Here is a 25,241-nt window from a genome sequence, read left to right on the forward strand (position 1 = left end):
TATTCCTCCCTATTCATTTGTTTATAGGAAGACCGGCATACTTATTAGGCTGAACATCCCAATCGTGACAGTTATTTTAGCATTTATCCCCGATATTGCGATGATTGTTATTTGACATACTAGTGACTTAAATAAGCTGAGCATAGTGTGGGGCTATTCCCAATACATTTAGCCTATTACCACCTCTTCTTGAGGCTAGGTTCTGAGATCTGGAACTAAATGCACATGCACAGACAGATATAAGCCATCTGATACTAATAGGTCCCTTTATAGGACCATATTGAGACCAGCTCTATTTTTTAACCTTTCCTTTTGTGTCTTCTAATTGTACTTTTTTGTCCTTCATATTGGTGGTTTTAGTTGTAGCACTTTATGTTGTTTTTTTCATTTTTGGAGTTAATAAAAGTTAAGTTTTAGGTCCATTGCTATTTAACTAACCCCATAAGATGCTCCATAGAATAATATGTCCCATATGCTGCTACTGCGATTAAAAAACAAAATAAATTACATACTCCCCTCTCATCACTGGGGGTCTAGTGCCAGTGTCCTGAGCAGGCGGGCACACCAGCACGCTATGGGAGCCAGGTGCGGGAGTCGCCGCTGACTCAAGACACCAGCACTTGCAATATTCACCTGTGCCCATTTGCACCGCTGGGTCATCCGGGTCTCTGCAGTGACTGTTCAAGCACAGGGCACACACTAACCACATCATCGCGGCCTCTGACCTGAATGTCACAGACAACGGATGCGGAAGACAGAGCCTGGCAGTGGAACGGGGACAGGTGAATATCGCATGGTTCACCCTCCCCCATCATACTCACCCCCTCCTGGCATGGTCTCTGCTTCTTAGATGGTCTCCGGCGACGGCAGCTTGTTCCTGTGTTCAGCGGTCACATGGTACCGCTCATTAAAGTAATGAATAAGCGCTCCACGCCTATGAGAGAGAGCTGCAGGTGCCTGAGACCATTGGAGAAGCAAGCAGGGACCGCGCCGGGAGCAGGTGAGTATGATGTGACAGCCGCCACTCCTGCCGCTCGCCCTCCCCCGGCGACCCCCTGTGACAATGACATGAGTAAAAGCCGAGAGGGGCACTTTTAGCCTAAAAAAAGGGCTGAAAATCTTGGCTTATACTCGAGTACATATAGTAAATACTTATTTTCCCCCTGTATGTGGTGTGTGTATGTGCCTGTGACAAATATTCTTAGCAGTGTATCTTATTTATGACGTAGTTTGTGCAGTAATTTTTGTGTACATGTTGTGTGGATTTGTGCTTGTCTGATGTATGTATTCATTGTGTATCCTGCACTCGTGTGATGTTTATGATATGTGCACTTTATGAGATGTGTGTGCTGTGCTTGTGTAACGTATAGAATGTGTGCGCTGTGCTGATGTGACGTGTGTGCAGTGCTCTTTTTACTTACCGTATATGACATGATTTTTTTTGTGTCAAATAATGTTACTTAAAGGGGTTTTCAGTATTAATTCTTTTAATGCCCTAAAGTTTACCATAGGGAAAAATAAAATCAGGGATAGTCATCCACCTTGGGGCCAGCAATTCCTCTTTTCTTCTGCACTTGATTTCAGGTTGCAGCCATGATATCATGCCTCAAACATGTGAGTACTGGAGCTAATCACCAAGCTCAGCAGACATGCCAAAGTACACGGAACAATTTGCTGAGCCCTGTGACTGGCTAAAGTGGCCATGTGTGACATTACCACTGCAACCTATAAACGTAGATGGAGCAGTAGCTATCACTGGAGGAGGTGAAAATGAGTCACTTTAACTTCATTATGTCTTCTTTATTGAAAGCTGATGAGCACAAAAAAAAATTAAAATGGAAGACCCCTTTAATAGGAGGGGCCACATACACAATTCCTGCACAGGGGCCCTTGGCTCTCAGTGTCTGCCCCTACCGCTATGGAAACATAGCAGCATCTTTCTATGCCCATGACATGCTGGCCTGAGCAGTGTGGCATTACACATCTCCTTGAAGATTCCATAGAGAAAAAGAGCAAGAAACGGTGATCGCTCTCCGAGACAACTGACCAAAATTGCATTAAAAATCTGTCTAGGAAATCTGGTCTGGATAAAGAGTGGTCTTTTCAACAAGGCTGTCTTTTTAGGGAGTTTTCAATTTGTGCTGTTTTCTGATGATAAAGGCCAATCGGACAAAATAAATCTAGGTATCTAGGTGTCTAGGTATGAGTTGGCTATTTCTTAAAACTCCTTCTGAAGTATATTGAGCTAAATTAACCTTGCAAGAGAATACTCTTTCTTCTGGATGAATTTAATATGTGTATATTAAACTGAAATATGACCACATAATTTAATGTAATTATAAATTGAGGTGAGTACATTTATTATTATTTCATGCTAAAAATCCATTAAATATGTTGACATATTCACAGAATTTGAGACTGCAGTGGGTAACATAATTAGACTGGAATTATGCCTGCAGATTTTCAATGAGTTTTCAAGTCATACACAAGAGCGGATCAACAATCACCCCCACCCTTCCTTACAAAAAAGTCCTTCATGCCTAAAAATAAATCTAAAACCTACCTTTGTGTACAAACAAATATTTTGCTAAAGGCTAAGCAAAACTAACAAAAGTAAATCCAGAAACTAAATTTTATTAATTTCATTGAAGTAAATTATATTATGTCGTTGTTAGACTATTTGGACTCATTTTTCTGGTGAAATAAATGTGTTTAAAGATAACTGTGGCAAATAATAGGGTGACAGTAGAATAACATTAAGCAGTGCTAATTCCAAATGCAATAAAACTTCAATATAGTTTAATGTTATTAATATTATAAATACACTTCAAATAGGATCTGCCAGGAATCCCAAAATGTCTGTTTTAGAAAGTACCGTACTTACATTCTCTATTTCATAACAATTGTGAATCCAAACTCAGTGTTTTACCGTGTTATTCCTCCTAGACAGCTTTCCATTCCTCGTCAAAGGGGTGGCCCACTCTGACACTGCCAGTACTAATTGCACAATGCCAGACTGTACAGGGAAACACCCCCAAATTGGAAACACCCATTCTTTGATATTAAGAACAGCACATCATTAATAAAGCTGACATATCGGGGATGACACGCCATTTTCAAAGTGTTTGACAATACCATTTCTTAGTATATGCCTTATTGCTTTGTAAATTCACCAACAAAAACCAAATGACTAGCTACAATTACACTTATAAAACAAAAATGTGATGCTTCATAATATGACTGTGGCAAGGGAGTACATAAAAATCATGGGGCTCCATGGCAGAAGTGCTAATTGTGCTACTCCATACAGTATGGTGGCTTTAACAACCCTCCACATTGTATAATGGCCTGCACACATTATAATGGCGCTCACTAGCCTTCCAAATAATATAATAGCCACTGACACAGCCCTTCAAACAGTATAACTGGCCCCAACACAATCTTCCAGACAGTATAATGGCTTCAACACAACTCTCCATACTGTATAATGGCCCCCACAAAAACTCCAAACAGTATAATGGCCTACCATACAGCTCTTCAAACAATATAACTCCCCCCATAGCCCTCCAACAGAATAACAGGCCCCATACAGCAATCCAAACAGTATACATGTACCCCCACAGCAATCTAAATAGTATAATGGCCCCACACTGGTTCCAAACAGTATAAATAGCACAGGAACAGTCCATCAAACAGTATAACTGGCCCCCCACACAGCCCTCCAAACAGTATAAGTGGCCCCCACACACAGCCCTCCAATCAATGTAACTTGCCCTCACATAGCTCTCAAAACAGTATAACTGGCCCACACACAGCTGTTATGTTTGCTAATGACAGGTGTTATGAAGGCAATCCAGAAACACAGTGTGCATAGCGATCAGAGCGCACACAGTGATCTGACAAATACCCAAAAATACAAGAACGAGCTCTGAGACGTGGAAACTCTGTAGACTGCACACCTGATCCTATCCTAAACACAACTAAAAGCGGCTGTGGATTGCGCCTAACAACTACCTAGGCAACTCGGCACAGCCTAAGAAACTAGCTAGCCTGAAGATAGAAAAATAGGCCTGACTTGCCCCAGAGAAATTCCCCAAAGGAAAAGGCAGCCCCCCACATATAATGACTGTGAGTAAGATGAAAAGACAAAACGTAGGGATGAAATAGATTCAGCAAAGTGGGGCCCGATATTCTAGGACAGAGCGAGGACAGTAAAGCGAACTTTGCAGTCTACAAAAAACCCTAAAGCAAAACCACGCAAAGGGGGCAAAAAAAACCCACCGTGCCGAACTAACGGCACGGCGGTACACCCTTTGCGTCTCAGAGCTTCCAGCAAAACAAAAGACAAGCTGGACAGAAAAAAAGCAACAAAAAAGCAAAAAGCACTTAGCTATACAGAGCAGCAGGTCACAGGAACAATCAGGAGAAGCTCAGATCCAACACTGAAACATTGACAAGGAGCAAGGATAGCAGCATCAGGCGGAGTTAAGTAATGAAGCAGTTAACGAGCTCACCAGAACACCTGAGGAAGGAAGCTCAGAAGCTGCAGTACCACTTGTGACCACAGGAGTGAATTCAGCCACAGAATTCACAACACACAGCCATCCAAACAGAATAACTGGCCCCTACCCAGCACAGATAACCGGCCTCTATGCTGTCCTACAAATAATATGATGGCCCCCAAATAGCCCTCCAAATAGTAGGATGGTTTAAGTGTGTGGTCTGATCCTCTGCACTGCCAGGCAAAGTGGGCGCGATGTAGTGACATCAACCTTGTATAAAGATGAAAGTGCAAATTCTGAGTAGGTGGGCCTTCCCCGACTCATGGGAACCATAGCAGCCATATGGTCTGCAACTGGACTGTGCTCTAAAATAAAACTGCTTTTATGTGATGGAATCACTGACTGGGTGGATCAGGGAAATGTGGTAGATTTAGTATATCTCAACTTCAGCAAAGCAATTGATAAAGCATCTAATACAATTCTTATTGAAAAAAAGACAAAGTATGTGTTAGGTGTCGAGTTCTCGCCACTGCACAGGGGTAATCTCAAACCATCTCTGCTGCAGTCTCCCATTCTCCTCCAGCCACAGTGGAGCCTGTTCAGCAGAGACGTCGGTCCCAGCGTCTGGCTCAGGCTGATATTGTGCGGCTGGTTACTGCTGTTCTTCCAGGCTCAGCCATTGTAACCAGTACTGATCAGCGGCGAGCAGGCGTCCCTGGGACTAAGTCCTGCTTTTCTTCTTCTGAGAATGCCCAAGGGACGACCTCTCATTAGAGGTCGGGAGTCACATGCTCAGGTCCTGTAGCAGCTCCTATTGGACAACTAGGAAGGTCCTGGAGAGCTTCCTCTATAAAAGGTTCGCATGGCCATGCGCTAGTATAAACTTCTTAACGTGTGTGTGTGGATGTGTAGCTGTTGATGGATGAAAGCTCCAAATCATTCCCATCCCTATTGTTGCTGACTGTTCGCGAATGGTGGAAGCTACCTAGCGCCTGACAGTGCTATTCCGCACAGCTAGCACACGGTAGAGCGTCTTAATGCAGTGACCGCCAGTGCGGCGCCGTGCGCTAATAGAGTGCTTTTCTGGCCCAAGTCTGGGTGGTTAGTGGTGTTGGCCAGAGTGGCACTGCATGCACTCTTGTGCATTAAATTATTATTTCTGTTAATCTCTGACACCCCAGTAGTAGTGTTGAGTGCAAGAGGTCTGAGTCTTGGGACAGAGTTCTGTGACTGCTTGCGCTCTTTGTGCGGTACCGTGGCCCTGTGACGCAACAGGGTTCGCTTCCTTCATACTGGGTGAAACTATCCCATGTGTGTATCCAAATTATACCGTCATATAGTCCGTCATTACTCAGCAGCAGGTTCCATCTCTGCACAGTAGACTCCGGGCTGCGAATGCACCTTATACCATCCCTCTAATTATTTGGTGCGTTCCGCTAGCCCTAACAGTATGTGACTGGCAAGGCTCCAGTTAGGTGGAGTCATAACTGGCTCAGTGATCGTACTCAAAGAGTGGTAATAAATGATTGCACATTGAATTGGAAAAGTGTTCCAAGTGGGGTACCACAAGGCTTTGTCCTGGCCCCAGTGTTGTTCAACATTTTTATTATTATTATACATTTATATAGCGCCATTTATTCCATGGCGCTTTACATGTGAAAGGGGCAAATATGGACAAGCACAATAAACATGAGCAAAACAAGGCACACACAAGTACAGAAGGAGAGAGGATTTTTATGATAATAAATGATCTAGTTAAGGGAACTGAAGGTAAAGTGATCAAATTTCCAGATGATGCAAAGCTAGGGGGGATAGCTAACACTAAAGACGACCAAGAAATGATTAATAATGATCTAGATAAGGTATTTAAAAGAGAGAAATGCAAGATTCTACATTTAGGCAAGAAAAATAAAAATAACATCTACAGAATGGGAGGAATAAAACTACACATGTGAAAAAGACTTTGGTGCACTAATAGAACACAGACTGCTCATGAGTCAATCGTGTGATGCAGCAACAAAAAAGGCAAACACAGTTCTGGGATGTATTAATAGAAGCATAGAGTCTAGATGAAGTGAAGTAATTATTCCTCTGTATGCCTCCTTTGTCAGGTCTTATCTGAAATATTGTGCATAATTCTGGGCACCACATTTTAAAAAAGACATTGAAAAAATAGTGTCAGAATCCATTTTTCTATGTGTGGCAGCTCTTGTTCCACTATGATTTAAATGTAGCTTTTTTCCTTTCAGGCCAGCAGGGGTTAATGTCAGTTTCCCTTGCTGGTTGTGTAGTGCAATTGCAGAGTTGCAAGGTCAGCTGATGTGGGTGATGACCACTCCCACATCCTTTAAATAGTCACCTGATGCATCAGCTCACTGATAGAGCAATCTATGTTGACCAAGCGCCTACAGTAAGGAGTTTCGTGGAGTTCATGGTCTGGTTGCCTTTCTTCTGTTGTGTGGTGCCTTACAGCAGAGAAGGCTTTTAAGCTAAGTTTGATGTTTTTTCCTCGTCTGACTCATTTTGTCACTGTCCCCTGTGTTGTTCCATCTGCAGTGGTGAGGCTAGTGCCTTTGCTGGCCAGTGCACTAGCAAGAGCAGTGATAGGTGACAGTAAAGGACATTGTTCCTGATGGCGATGGGGGGAAGAACCCACTTAGGGCATTAGGGGAGTGCCGGGACAGGCTCAGGTTGGAAAGGAAGTGTCCATCCCTCATTCCCTATTGGTAGGGCCTTCCTCTCCCCATTTCCATCCTATTGTGTGTGTGTCATGCCATCCACTAACCGAACCCCTGCTGGGTCGGTACATATCATGACAACTAAAGCAAGTTCAAAGAAGAGCTACCAGGATGGTGAGCGGACTGCAAAGTATGTCCTATGAGGAACGATTCAAGAACTGGGAATGTTTAGCTTGTAAAAGAAGGATTAAGAGGAGACTTAATAGCTATATACAAATATCTGAAGGGATGTCACATGTAGAAGGATCATCCTTATTCTTATATGCACATGGAAACAAGAGAAATAATAGAATGAAACTGAAAGGGAGAAGATACAGATTAGATATTAGAAAAAAATTGGTGGTGGGGAGATCTCCTTTCAGGGAAGTCTTCGGATATCTGTCTGAGATAGTTTAGTGAATCCTGCATTGAGCAGGGTGTTGGACACAATGATCCTGAAGATCCCTTCCAACTCTAACATTCTATGATTATATTAGAGACATTAATACCAAAGCTGTACAAAAGGACAGTACTGGTCATATAAGTCTTGCCCAGCTGTGTTCAGAATAATAAGACTCCCCTTAGTCACATCTGTAGCTATAAAGAAGAAGTTACATACCACTTTTCGGTCATATGATTCTCCGCTGCTATATGTTGTAGCCAATGTTGAGGCACATTCTTCTAGATACCATGGCTTCTTGCCACTCTCCGTCGTACTGCTGATTGAGATTGTATAGATACTATTAGTATATCCATCGCATGAACAATGATCTCGACTTCTACCACCATTGCCAGAAGCCCAGACAAAAATCGAGCCATAACCTCTTCTCCCCTAAAAAGAGAAATGCAACAAAATAAAAGATGAAGAAAACACAAAAAGTGATAAATATATGTATATATTTATATGTTTCTTTATTTTTTATATTATTTACAGCATTAATTTTATTTCTTTTTGGAAGTATTAACCCCTTAGTGACAGAACCAAATTGGTACTTACAATTCTGACCACTGTCACTTTATGAGGTTATAGTTCTATAACGCTTCAACGTATCCCACTGATTCTGAGAATGTTTTTCATGACATATTGTACTTTATGTTAGAGGCAAAATTTATTTGATATAACTTGTGTTTATTTATGAAAAAAATGGAAATTTGCAAAATTTGAAAAATTTTGCAATTTTCAAACTTTTAACTTTTGTACCCTTAAATCAAAGCATGGTATCACACAAAATAGTTAATAAATAACATTTTACAAATGTCTACTTTACATCAGCACAATTTTGGAAACATAGTTTTTTTTTTGTTAGGACGTTATAAGATTTAAAAGATGACCAGCGATTTCTCATTTTTCCAACAAAATTTACAAAACCATTTTTTTAGGGACCACCTCACATATGAAGTGAGCTTGAGGGGTCAATATAACAGAAAATACCCAAAAGTGACACCATTCTAAAAACTGCAGCCCTTAAGGTGCGCAAAATCACATTCAAAAAGTTTATTAACTCTTCAGGTGTTTCACGAGAACTAAAGCACTATGGAAGGAAAAAATTAACATTTTACTTTTTTCACAAAAATATACTTTGGAACCAATTTTTTTTTATTTTCCCAAAAGTATCAGGAGAAAATGGACCATAAAATTTGTTGTGTAATTTATCCTTAGTACGCTGATACCCCATATATGGGGGAAAGCCACTGTTTGGGTGCATGGCAGGGCTCAGAAGGGAGGGAGCACCATTAGACTTTTTGAATGTAAAATTGGCTGGAATCAATGGTAGTGCCATGTCGCGTTTGGAGACCCCCGATATACTTAAACAGTGGAACCCCCCTAATTCTAACTCCAACCCTAACCCCAACACACCCCTAACGCTAATCCCAACCCTAACCATAACCCTAACCACCTTAAACAACACACCCCTAACCCTAATCCCAACCATAACCCTAACCATAAACCTAACCCCAACACACCCCTAACCCTAACCCAACCTTAACCATAATCGCAACCATAACCAAAACCCTAACTTTAGCCCAACCCTAACCCCAACCCTAACCCTAGCCCAATCATAACCCTAGCTCAACCCTAACCATAGCCCTACCCTAACTCTAGCCCAACCCTAACCCTAACCTTAGCCCAATTCCAACTTTAGCCCAACTGTAACCCTAATGGAGAAATGAAAATAAATAAAAAAAAATAATTTTATTATTTTTTACCTAAGCGGGTGATAAAGAGGGGTTTGATTTACAATTTTTTTATTTTGATCACTGTGATAGGATCTATCACAGTGATCAAAATGAACCAATAGGAAAAATTTCCTATTGTTGCCGGGTGCTGGCCAGCAGACTTAGCCTGCCATTTTCTCCCAGAAGAAGATGCTGGCGGCCAGGGAGACTTCACTGGGGGTTGAAGGGACTCCAGAGGTACCAGGGTGGGGGATCCTGGGACCCCATCTTTCTCTCTTCTGATGTGCGATCACATCAGAGGAGAGAAATTAAATGGGAAATCTGACTTTTTTTGTTTGGTCGCCGTCATACTGTTAATAACGGCAATCGCAGCACTGGATTTGGTAAAAACCAACCCGAATCATGCTCTCTGGGGTCTCAGCTAAGGGGTAGCAGAGACCCCAGAGAAATTCCGAACCTGGGGGCGCTATACACTTAATTCTCAGCGTCGTTAAAAAGAGGTGCTGAGGCATAAGTATTCTTAACTGTCGTTGTTAAAAGGCGTATCGGTGGTTGTTAAGGGGTTAAAGTTTAAATGAAGCAGTCAGCTGTTAATAAGAAATGACATTCAAAAACATCGGAGCTTTGTTTGACAGAAATTCCATTATGGATGTGATACAAATACAATATATATTGTATATTTGAACTTTTTATGGGAATTGAACTGTATTCTTTTATGCCATTCTTAGCTCACAGCAAAAAATAATGGACACATCAATGATTTGTGAATTGTTAATGCTCAGCTATTTATCTGAAGCCAGCTGCTGAAATCTACTGATGTACATAGAACAGAAGAGATTATCTAAACAGGATACTGAGAAGTGAAAATGAATGAAAGAGAAAGGTGCCAAAAGCAAAATTGGATGGTTTTAATAGCTCAGTGATTAACTTTTTCATTGACTACAACATAGTGGAATTTTCTACTATTAATACAACTGTGTTAAAGGGAATATGTTAGCACAAGCCACCCAATTCCCCCCAAAATGCCGATGTGGGAATGTATCAATTCATTACTGAAAAAAAAAATGTTTTACTCTATATTTAAATTAGACTTAAGTGCTCTGGATGTGACTTGGGCACTTTACAAGCCCCTGCCTCTCCAGCTATATTTCCTGACCCAGCGCTACCTTCTTCTTTGACTCTCTAGGTGTCACTAGGCAGGGAATAGAGCCAAGGAGGTACTGGCTCTGGAAGTGCTCTGACCATGGCTAGAGCTCTTAGAAACCAGAACATTTAAACAGATTCAGCCTTTCAGCCAGTCAGTAGATCTCTGACACATTTAGCTAAACATGCCACTTTTATGTTTATAGATGTAGATACCATCTTGGAGCAACAGAAGGGTTCAGTGAAAAGCTAATGGGATGGGCAGCATACGATATCCACCCTCCTTTACTGAACTAATAGTGTACATATTGTGAGGGGTTGACACGTTTAGCTGCTTCTTCAGGTTGACACAGGAACACTTGGATAGTGAAACACCTGCCGGTTTATTAAAGTCAGCATAGACCAAGGCAGGGTCCACAAAAACAAAAGCAGAGCCTTTCTGGCTTAACGGAAAAACAAAACAAAGTGCACAAGAGTCCTTGCTCTGCAGGTTTCACCTGCAGATACCTAGCAATGATCTCCACTCCTCCTGGAGCCACATGGGAGTGTTCCCTCTCCCAACACACGTGCAGACTGTCTCTCATATCCAGGTATTTAACCAGGACCATGTGATGATCACATGATTATGACATCACCGCAGGTCTTGCTAGTACACATGCCAGTGTCAGCTCTGCAAGAGGGGATACGGTGAGAACCCTCCCACTCCCTCTATGGGTGATTATATGCATAAGAAAAGCAACTGGCAATCAAAAAAATCCTAAAAAAAATGTTTTAAAGATTTTTTTGTTCAGGCAGAAAAGCCTCTAGAATTTGCAAATTGCTCGATTTATCAGGTTGAAAATAACTACGGTAAAATAAACACATAGGTTTTTTGAAGCATTTCCCTATGTTGAAACTGGAACAGAATCCACTCCAAATTCTACATCAAAACACTCAGTGTGAACATACCTTAAAGACAATGGAGGAAATTGTAAGTGTTAACGTAAATTAATTAAATTAACTTGCACAAGTGACACACGGGGCATTTGGGGCATTATATATATATATGTATATATATATATATATACAGTACAGACCAAAAGTTTGGACACATCTCCTCGTTTAAAGATGTTTCTGTATTTTCATGACTATGAAATTTGTACATTCACACTGAAGGAATCAAAACTATGAATAACACATGTGGAAAAATACACTTAACAAAAAAGTGTGAAACAACTGAAATTATGTTTTATGTTTTAGGTTCTTCAAAGTAGCCACCTTTTGCTTTGATGACTGCTTTGCACACTCTTGGCATTCTCTTGATGAGCTTCATGAGGTAGTCACCGGAAATGGTCTTCCAACAATCTTGAAGAAGTTCCCAGAGATGCTTAGCACTTGTTGGCCTTTTTGCCTTCACTCTGCGGTCCAGCTCACCCCAAACCATCTCGATTGGGTTCAGGTCTGGTGACTGTGGAGGCCAGGTCATCTGGCGTAGCACCCCATCACTCTCCTTCTTGGTCAAATAGCCCTTACACAGCCTGGAGGTGTGTTTGGGGTCATTGTCCTGTTGAAAAATAAATGATGGTCCAACTAAACGCAAACCGGATGGAATAGCATGCCGCTGCAAGATGCTGTGGTAGCCATGCTGGTTCAGTATGCCTTCAATTTTGAATAAATCCCTAACAGTGTCACCAGTTAAAGCACCCCCACACCATCACACCTCTTCCTCCATGCTTCACGGTGGGAACCAGGCATGTAGAGTCCATTCGTTCACCTTTTCCTGCGTCGCACAAAGACACGGTGGTTGGAACCAAAGATCTCAAATTTGGACACATCAGACCAAAGCACAGATTTCCACTGGTCTAATGTCCATTCCTTGTGTTCTTTAGCCCAAACAAAGTCTCTTCTGTTGTTGCCTGTCCTTAGCAGTGGTTTCCTAGCAGCTATTTTACCATGAAGGCCTGCTGCACAAAGTCTCCTCTGAACAGATGTTGTAGAGATGTGTCTGCTGCTAGAACTGTGTGTGGCATTGACCTGGTCTCTAATCTGAGCTGCTGTTAACTTGCGATTTCTGAGGCTGGTGACTCAGATAAACTTCTCCTCAGAAGCAGAGGTGACTCTTGGTCTTCCTTTCCTGGGGCGGTCCTCATGTGAGCCAGTTTCTTTGTAGCGCTTGATGGTTTTTGCAACTGCACTTGGGGACACTTTCAAAGTTTTCCCAATTTTTCGGACTGACTGACCTTCATTTCTTAAAGTAATGATGGCCACTCGTTTTTCTTTACTTAGCTGCTTTTTTCTTGCCATAATACAAATTCTAACAGTCTATTCAGTAGGACTATCAGCTGTGTATCCACCAGACTTCTGCACAACACAACTGATGATCCCAACCCCATTTATAAGACAAGAAATCCCACTTATTAAACCTGACAGAGCACACCTGTGAAATGAAAACCATTTCCGGTGACTACCTCTTGAAGCTCATCAAGAGAATGCCAAGAGTGTGCAAAGCAGTCATCAAAGCAAAAGTGGCTTCTTTGAATAACCTAGAATATAAGACATATTTTCAGTTGTTTCACACTTTTTTGCTAAGTATATCACTCCACATGTGTTAATTCATAGTTTTGATGCCTTCAGTGTGAATTTACAATTTTCATAGTCATGAAACTACAGAAAAATCTTTAAATGAGAAGGTGTGTCCAAACGAAACTTTTGGTCTATACTGTGTGTATGTATATATATATATATATATATATATATATATATATATATATATATATATAGTATAGCAAAAAAGGGGTTATAAACCACTCAAAATGAAAAATGGGTGCCCAAAAAAATATAAATACAAAAATAGCAAAGGGAAACCTAAAATATAACGTTTAATAAATACTAATTAAAAAACTATACAACACAACACATAATGACAAACTCGTGCATTGACCACACAGGTCAATCGGACAAGGAACTGATAAACAGTCCAAAGAGGAAAAGTCAGTAGTCAACTTGGTGCCCTACACAGCCTTCAGGGCTTATTATCACAATGTACACCCTGTCAAGTAAAGCAGAGGAACCAAAATTACAAATGTATGCTACTGTCCGACTAACCTCATAGCGGTGAGTCATTGACATGCACACCTTGCACCGGAGCTGTAAACCTTGGATCTGTACTAAGCCACAGTGAGATCCACGCCCCCTTCCCATGTGTATCCCAGGCGTATGGCTGTGACTCACTTTGTTGAGTCATATGTGCGCGCCCAGGCAGAAATGTGTTCGCCGTCACTTGCATTCCAGGCGCTGGGTAGTGACCCACTACGTCGAGTCAGATGCGCACGCTCAGACAGCCTCAACGCCGCTTGCGTTCCAGAGTCTCTGCGCATGTCAATGACTCACCACTATGAGTCAGAGGTGCGCGCTCGTCACTAAAGAACGGAAGTGTACCTGACACATACCTCCGTTGATGTGTATCCCACGTGGAACTCAGGTCGCCGCCATTAACCCTGATTCACCAATGAGGTTAGTCGGACCCCTGAGTGTTGGCTGTAAGCCCAGGACTGATTGGCTGAATCTCAGCTGTTCTGGATGAATAGGCATTACCCCTGATAGGAGTACCATATAAAAGAGACGCCATTCTTTGGTGGATTGATGAGAGGCTCCCTGGAGATTTTTTGTCTCGGTTGAGCACTCCTTCAAATCCTGACCACATACTGACTGCCTTGTCCCCTGATGATTCTTCCCTGAGATGAAACGCGTAGGGAGGTGGTCTTTAACACAGGAGGTGGTCTTGGAGTTCAACGGATCCTAGATGGACGGAATTTGATCCATAGGACTCTTATCCTGACATGGGGAACACATTTCAGTATGCTGCAGCATCACATTTGGGTGAGATTGTTCCAATAGCTCTATGTGTGCCCCCGTGTATTTGAGGCTTCTTATTGGTGATAAATAGTGGTGCTGTCTCTTCACCTTATAGAGAGCCTTAAGTAATACTTCTTTAACAGTAGCATACATTTGTAATTTTGGTTCCTCTGCTTTACTTGACAGGGTGTACATTGTGATAATAAGCCCTGAAGGCTGTGTAGGGCACCAAGTTGACTACTGACTTTTCCTCTTTGGACTGTTTATCAGTTCCTTGTCCGATTGACCTGTGTGGTCAATGCACGAGTTTGTCATTATGTGTTGTGTCGTATAGTTTTTTAATTAGTATTTATTAAACATTATATTTTAGGTTTCCCTATATATATATATATATATATATATATATATATATATATATATACGTATTACAGAAAAATATTAAAGATCGAGAGTCCTCAGTGGCTAATATCTTTTAATGGCTAACTGGAAATATGGTAATAATTAGCAAACTTATGTGGTTACTCAGGTCTCTTCATCACAAATTGTATATTTATGTCTGATGAAGAAACCGGAGTAGTCTTGAACACTTAGTTATCATCTTTTTAGTTAGCAATTAAAATATACAGTATTTATACAGTAAATATATAACTGTATGTAACTCTGAGAACTCTCACTTTTTTCTATCTACTGGCTATCACAGTGAAAGATATATTTTCCTGAAACATATATACAATATACTGTATATTTCCTACATCAAGCATTATTCTTGAAGTAACTGCATGTGCAGCAGCTCATTTCTATCACTATGTCAGGAATAGATCTTAAAGGAATCTCTTTTTTATATGAAATCTTTGTCTTGGTTACAAGATAAGCTGGGGATTAACGCAAGAAATATTTCCGTAAAAGAACCATTCAAGCCCCTCTCCACCATTGAATATCCAAAATAAAATAATACTTTTAATAAATTCAATTGGACGGACAGAGCTGTAAACTATGCTTGAATTGGTGGCATTGGTTAAACAGTACATTCCCTTTTTTGCTCTGAAGAAGAGAAAACCCCAACTGCTAACAGCACTACAGTTTTATTGAAATAAAATATTCTTTGGTAGATCTGAGAACATTTTCAACTATCACTTATTCAGAATAAGCAACTCATTTGGCAATTAAGAGCTCATTAGGTGAATTAATCTAGTTTTGAATATTTTAGAGAATAATAGTCAAATAATTCATTCTTCCGTAGCATCATATGGACTCCATATGCATTCATCGCTAGGCTTTAGTAAACAATTACTAAATTCTACTAGGCTGCATTGACAAAAAAGTGGTTTGACTATGCTCATGTCTAAATATTGCTACATATTGTAACTCACTAAATATTATTAACTTAATTAAATGTTTTATGTCAAAAGATAACCACTCATGAACATGGAGAATATGTAGGGTCAATAAATAAAACGTTGTCAATATTGGATCAAATACAAAACACATGGCATACCATAGTTTGGACCATAAGTCCAAAGAAGTGGCAAGCAATCTATAGATTTATCTTTTTTTTTATTTAGAAGAAATCTTTTCACTAATTTATCCAATGTATGTGTTAAATATACTAATTGAATTAATTGTAGGAAATGTTAAATCTGCTGATAAATTTATTTATTGGAATGCCATATTGAGACTATAGTCCGTGTTAGGAGAGAACACTGGTGATCCAGGTGCACATTCCCGTGACAGTCTAAATATTTATGTAGGGTTATAGTAGTTAATCAATGTTGTGTCTTACTTTTACTGCAGTGAACGTGCTTTATTGTGCCTATTACCACTGTATTTTTGTGCATTTTGGCCATTTTTCTATGACATTGAAAGATTTAAGAATCAATAGGTCATTAAGCAAAATTGGCATTATTAAAAATATATGGCGCCATTCTGTATTACAGAGGAAAAGTTTTGTGCTTTTTAGAAAAATTATTTATTAATATTTTGAATGAACACATGATGCAGGTCACGTATCAGATGTTTTAAGTTTTTCTATTTGGCTATGAAATATCAATATAAATTTACTTCCCATAACAATTTACTTTTAGCCTTAGCATATATAAACAGTTCTACATTTTTCACGTTGGAGTTAAAAACAAAAAGAAAAGCAAATCATTTTTTTTAAATTCGTTGTTCAAAATTGGTTGATAACTGTGGGTCTGGTTGTTAAAAAGCTGGACATACATGAGATAGCTGTTGGGCAAATTTTCATTCAGCAGAAAGTTATCCCTTCTATTCCCCGAACTCTAGGCTCGGTGTTGTATAAATGTGCTTTCAAAGGCTAAAGTGGAGAAAAGAATGGCCACAGAAGTATCTGGCAGTGGCTTATCTCCTTTGAAAACAAAATGATCAGGCATTGAAAATCCAATCGCCCGATCCTTCTCTCCTCCGACATCATCTTTCAGGTGAGAATCAGGAGGGCTCCAAACACATCAGATGGTCAACAAATCCTTGCAAAATTGGCAGGTTTGGACAACTATCATCCGATTACTAAGGAGGCCGTAATGCCTAGTGATCCACTACTATCACCAAGGAATTATATTCAACTGCTCATTGATGCATCCAGTCTTCTATATTGAGAGCTGCTCTTAAAATCAATCCTCTGTTCTACTTCATAGATGGTGATCTCCTCCTACCTAAAGTATAGTCAGGAAACGTTGAGAGCAGTACTGCTCAAATAGTAAAAACAGTAAGCATATATTTTCCAGGACATTCGAGACAACATAAATCATCATGACAAAATGTATACAACAGAGCATATGACAGTTCACATGGTCAGTTTTAGCCAATTGGCAAAGAAATAAATGAAAACAAATATATCTGTTGTCTGCACCTTTAATGTTGCATGGATAACATTTTCAAGAAACAATTCATTTTTATATTGGCTCATTCAATCAATGCCAACACAATGTATAAGGAAAAGAAAAGCTTTTTTTGTGTTGAAGAAAAATATTAAATTCATGTGTTCAAGAAAAGATGAATGGGTCAGCAAAAACTGAATTTTAAGCAGACCAGAAAAGAGCTGAAACAGATATCATACTGTCAGTAGGACTATTCTAAAATCTGTGTCCACTGGAAATGTAACAAGACGCTTTAGGACAAATAAACTGGTAGTTGTTAATTGAGTGATTTCAGGTCTTCAAGGACTATTTCAGATTTTGGAAGGGACACAGGAACAGATCTCATAGCAATTGTGCCGTCATTCTGTGCCAAATTTATTATTAATCTGGTTAAAATCTTTATTTTACTAACATACATAGAGTCAATTATTTCCACAACACTTTACATAGATCCTCAAGATATTGGTCTAAAGTAAGCCAACCAATGTGATAAGTGGTAGAAAAAACTCTAACATGCCTTATAGCTAAAGTTATCACACAGGATGAGCAGCCACTGTGACAAAGTTCTTCCTCCTGCCTGCTCTAGTATTTAAAATGTAATGAGCCTGTTTTTTTTCACCAAAGTACCTGCTTGTGGACTAAAAACCTCAACTGGATTTCTTCTACAGTCTTTGTGTAGGAAAGCACATAGACTGCAGAATAAATTAGCAGTGAATCTGTCAGTGAGTGGAGGGTCTGTAGCATTTTCTCTTTTCCTAAGCGATCTTCAAAGATACATTTTAAAAAAAACAAATTAAAGTTCCACTTTCATCTGGTCATAAATCAGGTTAGAATATTGTTGAGGAGAAAAGAGGTAAGAGCCTCAGACACTGTTATCAGACAAACTCATTGACAGAATTCACTGTTAAAGGGTTGTCCACTACTAGGACAACTCCTACTGATTCTTTATGTTTCCACCCATTAAAATAATAACACTGAAAGCCACCTCTGGTGTCTGCACAGGCTCTCATGACATTGTTATGTTAGGCAATCCCTGTGGCCAACCAGTACTGCCTTCACTCTCCTCTCCTACAACTCTCCGACATCAGCTCTCGCTTCCTCTGGATGTTTTTATTTGTCCGAAGGAGGGGAGAGTGAAGCCACCACTGATTGACCACAGGGATCGCGTGACAATGTCACGGGGCCCAGGGAAAGCCCCTGCCTACCCAACTGGAACGGCGGCTGCATTGGAGTGGAGAATAAGTGCTATTATTTTACTGGGGAGGGAAATATAGGGATTGATAAAGGGTTGTCCGATTAGGGGACGACCCCGTTAACTGTAACTGTCTACAATCATACAAAAAGGCTGTCCTGGAAAAATTCTATTTAGCCCAAGTTTCATCCACTCAGGTAAATTGTCTATACCCTTGAAGCTGTGACATTTTCCATTAGAGCACAGTACTGTATGTACACTATATTGTGCTGCTATGTCCATGTAGCCGTGCACTGATTCCTCTAATAATGCTCTGCTCTAAATAAATATGAAACCGTAATGAAGTCCAGTAATTCCAGGGTGAAGCAAAAGAGCATGGAGTAATTATTCTGGACATAAACAGTGATAGACACAGGTGGAAGGGTCGAATCCCAATACACAAATTAATATAGATAAGAAAATGATTGATTTTTTTATTACTCTTCAAGATATTATATGCAGCCTCTAGGTCAAACAGACGACATTCCAGCATACGACTAGATCAATGAAGGAAAATTGCAAGACTACAGATTTTTAATAACTCTGCCAAAGAAAAATATTTGGCACCTGCAATGAAGAACAGGTTACGACTGTGATAATATGAGTCACATTAATGAAATTCAGAAACACAGCTTTGCCCACAGTATACGTGTGTCAACTGTTATCAATACTGCACACCCATGCTACTACTTTAAGCTCACATCAGCATCCTAAAAAAATTGTTCGATTTTCATGTGTATTGTCATCCATATGCAATCAGTATGGCATCCGTTTTTATACATCAGACGTTATTAAAGTCTCCAAGCCCAAAAACCCTTTCTTAAAAAATTCCAATGTATTAGTAAAGATCGCATATTATACAGTTGATGATACGTATGGAATCCGTTTTATATCTTGCCCATCCACAGACGTGTATGGGCAAGTCTCTTCCGAAATGCAGAAGATTATAGTAAGCTAGGATTTTTTTCAAAAACAGCCCTATTGAAAAACATAGGTCTGAGAGCGGTCAGATTTTTTGGGACGGATAGCATTGGGGACAGAAAATACGGTAATGTGAACCTTGTCTAAGCCCTCATTCACATGTCTGTGTTTAATCACGTATTTGAAAAAATGCTACCGGTGCCAATAAGTGTTGCGCATCAGTGCGCCGATAGTGTGTCCATTTCTACATTTAGTGTGTCATCAGTGTTTTTCATGGATGGATAAAATTAAATAAATGACAAAGCTTCTCCTATCTTTTTCATGGTTAAACGCATACAGCACACGGTTGACACACAGATGCCATCCGTGTGCTGTATGTCTTTTTCAAGGACCCACAGACTTGTATTGATCCTTGACATTAGTGCTGCCGGAAAAAAATGGACATGTCTGTGTGTGTTTTGCACAGACACGCGTTCTGAGGAAGAACAAGGACATGCGAATAGCACCTTAGATTATAACGGGTGCGTGCTGAAAAACAGGTACAAAACGTACCTGCAACACGGACATCTGAATGAGGCCTAAAGTGGTTCTCCTCAATTTGATTTTGTAATTTAAATGTTATTGTTTTAACTTCACCTCTAAATATTTGACTATAACAATAACCTAAGAAACAGTGCGTCCACCACATAAGAAGGACACATTTATATTTCCTGGAAGGAAACAGTGAAGGGTCCTAATGAATTACAGCAGAGAGGTAAGCAAACCTGAACTTAAAAGTTCGTTGTTCGCATAGGACAGTTACGGTCCAGTGCTAAACACCGAACACAAACTTCTCCTGAAAGTCCCTTGCAAAGTCGGGAGATCAGAGAGAGAGAGAATTTTTCGGCTCAAAAGTCTGTGTCGCATTGGGTTCTGGTTCAAGTTCGGGTCCAGTTCTGGTACCCAAATCGAATTTTAGAATAAAGTTTGGGCCAGGTACCAGAACCCAAACTTCCACGGGTCAGCCCATCCCTATTCCAGAAAACTAAAAGAAATGAATGCAAATGTGTATTAGAAAGTTGGATATGTTTTCTTTACATAAAAAAGGCTACTGAAATATCTCATCTTCTTACATGGGTAAAATTGTAAAGTGCTTGTAAATACGAGCTATTTTGCAATTTATCTCTCCTATCAATTCTCAGGAACCAAAGGAATATTTACATTTATAGTTTCCTGCTCATTGCCTCATTTCCCCCGGCCACCTTTGCAGTCTCTCAGCAGTGGCTGATCTCCTAGACATAGAGCGCAGCGCTTGCAAGCACAGCTGTGCTCCTCTGATGCTGCAGGGGATAAGCTGCTTCTGCTTGTACTATCAAAGAATACCCTGCGAGACTGCTGGTCCAAACTATCAATCATCAGGACTGCACTACCAGCCTGCAAGGTAGAATTTAGGAGATTGGGGAGTGGTGCACTTCTGAACATACAAGATAATAATAATAATCTCTATATACATAGCGCCAACATATGCCACAGCACTTTACAGACATTATCATCGCTGTTCTCATTGGGGCTCACAATCTAAATTCCCAATTAGTATGTCTTTGGAATGTGGGAGGAAACCAGAGAACCCGGAGGAAACCCACGCAAAAACGGAGAGAACATACAAACTCCTTGCAGATGTTATCCTTGATGGGATTTGAACCCAGGACTCCAGCGCTGCAAGGCTGCTGTGCTAACCACTGAGCCACCGTGCTACAAGATGCAGCAATCCCTTTAAATCTTAGCAAGTTTCCCTCCCTAGTCTCTGTCCTCATTTAATGAGGTTTACTTTATATAAAGTGTTTTGATCCTATGACTAAATAATAAACTTGGGGCATATATTGTTGAGAGATAAATTGCTATGGAACTGAGCTGTTGTGAATTCTGTGGCCAAGCTCCCTCCTGTGGTCGAGAGTGGTACTTCGGCTGGTTCTGTCTATGAGCTTCCTTTGGTGGATGAGAGTGGTACTGCGGCTTCTGAGTTTCCTTCCTCAGGTGATGAGGTTAAGTCGTTAGGTGCTGCTCTATTTAACTCCACTTGGTGCTTTGATCCTGGCCTCCAGTCAATGTTCTAGTATTGGTCTTGCTTCCTCCTGGATCGTTCCTGTGGCCTGTCTATCCTGCATAAGCTAAGTTTTGCTTGTGTTATTTTTGTTTGCTATTTTTTCTGTCCAGCTTGCTATATTGGTTTTTCTTGCTTGCTGGAAGCTCTGAGACGCAGAGGGAGCACCTCCGTACCGTTAGTCGGTGCGGAGGGTCTTTTTGCCCCTCTGCGTGGTTGTTTGTAGGTTTTTGTGTTGACCGCAAAGCTATCTTTCCTATCCTCGGTCTATTCAGTAAGTCGGGCCTCACTTTGCTAAATCTATTTCATCTCTATGTTTGTATTTTCATCTTACTCACAGTGATTATATGTGGGGGGCTGCCTTTTCCTTTGGGGAATTTCTCTGAGGCAAGGTAAGCTTATTTTTCTATCTTCAGGGCTAGTTAGTTTCTCAGGCTGTGCCGAGTTGCATAGGGAGCGTTAGGCGCAATCCACGGCTACCTCTAGTGTTGTGTGTTAGGATTAGGGATTGCGGTCAGCAGAGTTCCCACGTCTCAGAGCTCGTCCTTGTTTTTGGTAATTGTCAGGTCACTTTGTGTGCTCTGAACTTCTATGTCCATTTTGATTCTGAATTACCTGTTCATAACAGTACTGGAGGCCCAAAGTACTAATGCTTCTCAATAGAGGGAAAAGAGAAGTTCTGAGACCATTTTTTTTCTTTGCACTGTGTTCTGTCTTTCTTTTCCCCTTTACATCAGGGTGGTTCAGAACACAGGTGTGGACATGGACATTCAAGGTCTGTTCTCTTTGATGGATAATCTCGCTATAAATGTACAGAATATTCAAGATTTAGTGGTTCAGAATCCTATGTTAGAACCTAAAAATTCCTATTCCTGAGTTGTTTTCTGGAGATAGAGCTAAGTTTTTGAATTTTAAAAATAATTGTAAACTATTTCTGGCTTTGAAACCCCGCTCCTCTGGTGACCCAGTTCAACAAGTTAAGATCATTATTTCTTTATTACGTGGCGACCCTCAAGACTGGGCATTTTCCCTTGCGCCAGGAGATCCTGCATTATGTAATATTGATGCGTTTTTTCTGGCGCTCGGATTGCTGTACGACGAACCAAATTCAGTGGATCAGGCAGAGAAAAATTTGCTGGCTCTGTGTCAGGGTCAGGATGAGATAGAGATTTATTGTCAGAAGTTTAGAAAGTGGTCCGTGCTCACTCAATGGAATGAATGTGCGCTGGCAGCTATTTTCAGAAAGGGTCTCTCTGAAGCCCTTAAGGATGTCATGGTGGGATTTCCTATGCCTGCTGGTCTGAATGAGTCTATGTCTTTGGCCATTCAGATCGGTCGACGCTTGCGCGATCGTAAATCTGTGCACCATTTGGCGGTATTATCTGAGCATGAACCTGAGCCTATGCAGTGCGATAGGACTTTGACCAGAGCTGAAAGGCAAGAACACAGACGTCAGAATGGGCTGTGTTTCTACTGTGGTGATTCCACTCATGCTATCTCCGATTGTCCTAAGCGCACTAAGCGGTTCGCTAGGTCTGCCACCATTGGTACGGTACAGTCAAAATTTCTTTTGTCCATTACTTTGATCTGCTCTTTGTCTTCCTATTCTGTCATGGCATTTGTGGATTCAGGCGCTGCCCTGAATTTGATGGACTTGGAGTTTGCTAGGCGCTGTGGGTTTGTCTTGGAGCCCTTGCAGTGTCCTATTCCATTGAGAGGAATTGATGCTACGCCTTTGGCCAAGAATAAGCCTCAGTATTGGACCCAGCTGACCATGTGCATGGCTCCTGCGCACCAGGAGGATATTCGCTTTCTGGTGTTGCATAATCTGCATGATGTGGTCGTGTTGGGGTTGCCATGGCTACAAGTCCATAACCCAGTATTAGATTGGAAATCAATGTCTGTGTCCGGTTGGGGTTGTCAGGGGGTACATGGTGATGTTCCATTTCTGTCTATCTCATCATCCACCCCTTCTGAGGTCCCAGAGTTCTTGTCTGATTACCGGGATGTATTCGATGAGCCCAAGTCCAATGCCCTACCTCCGCATAGGGATTGTGATTGTGCTATCGATTTGATTCCTGGTAGTAAGTTTCCTAAGGGTCGACTGTTTATCTGTACCTGAGCACGCCGCTATGCGGAGTTACGTGAAGGAGTCTTTGGAGAAGGGTCATATTCGCCCGTCATCGTCGCCATTGGGAGCGGGGTTCTTTTTTGTGGCCAAGAAGGATGGTTCGCTGAGACCTTGTATTGATTACTGCCTTCTAAATAAAATTACGGTCAAATTTCAGTACCCCTTGCCGCTGCTGTCTGATTTGTTTGCTCGGATTAAGGGGGCTAGTTGGTTCACCAAGATAGATCTTCGTGGTGCGTATAATCTTTTGCGTATTAAACGGGGCGATGAATGGAAAACAGCATTTAATATGCCCGAAGGCCATTTTGAGTACCTGGTTATGCCATTCGGACTTTCTAATGCTACATCAGTGTTTCAGTCCTTTATGCATGACATCTTCCGAGAGTACCTGGATAAATTCCTGATTGTATACTTGGATGATATTTTGGTCTTCTCGGATGATTGGGAGTCTCATGTGAAGCAGGTCAGAATGGTGTTCCAGGTCCTGCGTGCTAATTCTTTATTTGTGAAGGGGTCAAAGTGTCTCTTTGGTGTTCAGAAGATTTCATTTTTGGGGTTCATTTTTTCTCCTTCTACTATCGAGATGGACCCTGTTAAAGTTCAGGCCATTTATGATTGGACTCAGCCAACATCTCTGAAGAGTCTGCAGAAGTTCCTGGGCTTTGCTAATTTTTATCGTCGCTTCATCGCTAATTTTTCTAGCATTGCTAAACCGTTGACTGATTTAACCAAGAAGGGTGCTGATATGGTCAATTGGTCTTCTGCTGCTGTGGAAGCTTTTCAGGAGTTGAAGCGTCGTTTTTCTTCTGCCCCTGTGTTGTGCCAACCAGATGTTTCGCTTCTGTTCCAGGTCGAGGTTGATGCTTCCGAAATTGGAGCAGGGGCTGTTTTGTCGCAGAGAAGTTCTGATTGCTCGGTGATGAAACCATGCGCCTTCTTTTCCAGGAAATTTTCGCCTGCTGAGCGAAATTATGATGTTGGCAATCGAGAGTTGCTAGCCATGAAGTGGGCATTCGAGGAGTGGTGTCATTGGCTTGAAGGAGCTAAGCATCGCGTGGTGGTCTTGACTGATCACAAAAACTTGACTTATCTCGAGTCTGCCAAACGGTTGAATCCTAGACAGGCTCGTTGGTCGCTGTTTTTCTCCCGTTTTGACTTTGTGGTTTCGTACCTTCCGGGCTCTAAAAATGTGAAGGCGGATGCCCTGTCTAGGAGTTTTGTGCCCGATTCTCCGGGTTTGCCTGAGCCGACGGGTATTCTCAAAGAGGGGGTAATTTTGTCTGCCATCTCCCCTGATTTGCAGCGAGTGCTGCAAAAATTTCAGGCTAATAGACCTGACCGTTGCCCAGCTGAGAAACTGTTTGTCCCTGATAGGTGGACGAATAAAGTTATCTCTGAGGTTCATTGTTCGGTGTTGGCTGGTCATCCTGGAATCTTTGGTACCAGAGATTTGGTGGCTAGATCCTTTTGGTGGCCGTCTCTGTCGCGGGATGTGCGTTCTTTTGTGCAGTCCTGTGGGATTTGTGCTCGGGCTAAGCCCTGCTGTTCTCGTGCCAGTGGGTTGCTTTTGCCCTTGCCGGTCCCGAAGAGGCCTTGGACACATATCTCTATGGATTTTATTTCGGATCTTC

At 41.2% G+C, this 25,241-nt stretch overlaps 1 protein-coding gene across 3 annotated transcripts in view; it reads right to left on the reverse strand.

Moving 5' to 3' along the window:
• The window catches only part of PCSK5 (proprotein convertase subtilisin/kexin type 5), a 748,165-nt gene that overhangs the window by 429,435 nt on the left and 293,489 nt on the right, over positions 1-25,241 (reverse strand). For all 3 annotated transcript variants that reach the window (XM_069763164.1, XM_069763172.1, XM_069763182.1), the window contains exon 8: positions 7,839-8,051. In XM_069763164.1, coding sequence (XP_069619265.1) covers positions 7,839-8,051 — 213 coding nt within the window. The remainder of the gene's footprint in view (positions 1-7,838; positions 8,052-25,241) is intronic.

Source organism: Ranitomeya imitator, chromosome 1 (assembly GCF_032444005.1).
Source record: "Ranitomeya imitator isolate aRanImi1 chromosome 1, aRanImi1.pri, whole genome shotgun sequence".
NCBI lineage: Eukaryota > Metazoa > Chordata > Amphibia > Anura > Dendrobatidae > Ranitomeya > Ranitomeya imitator.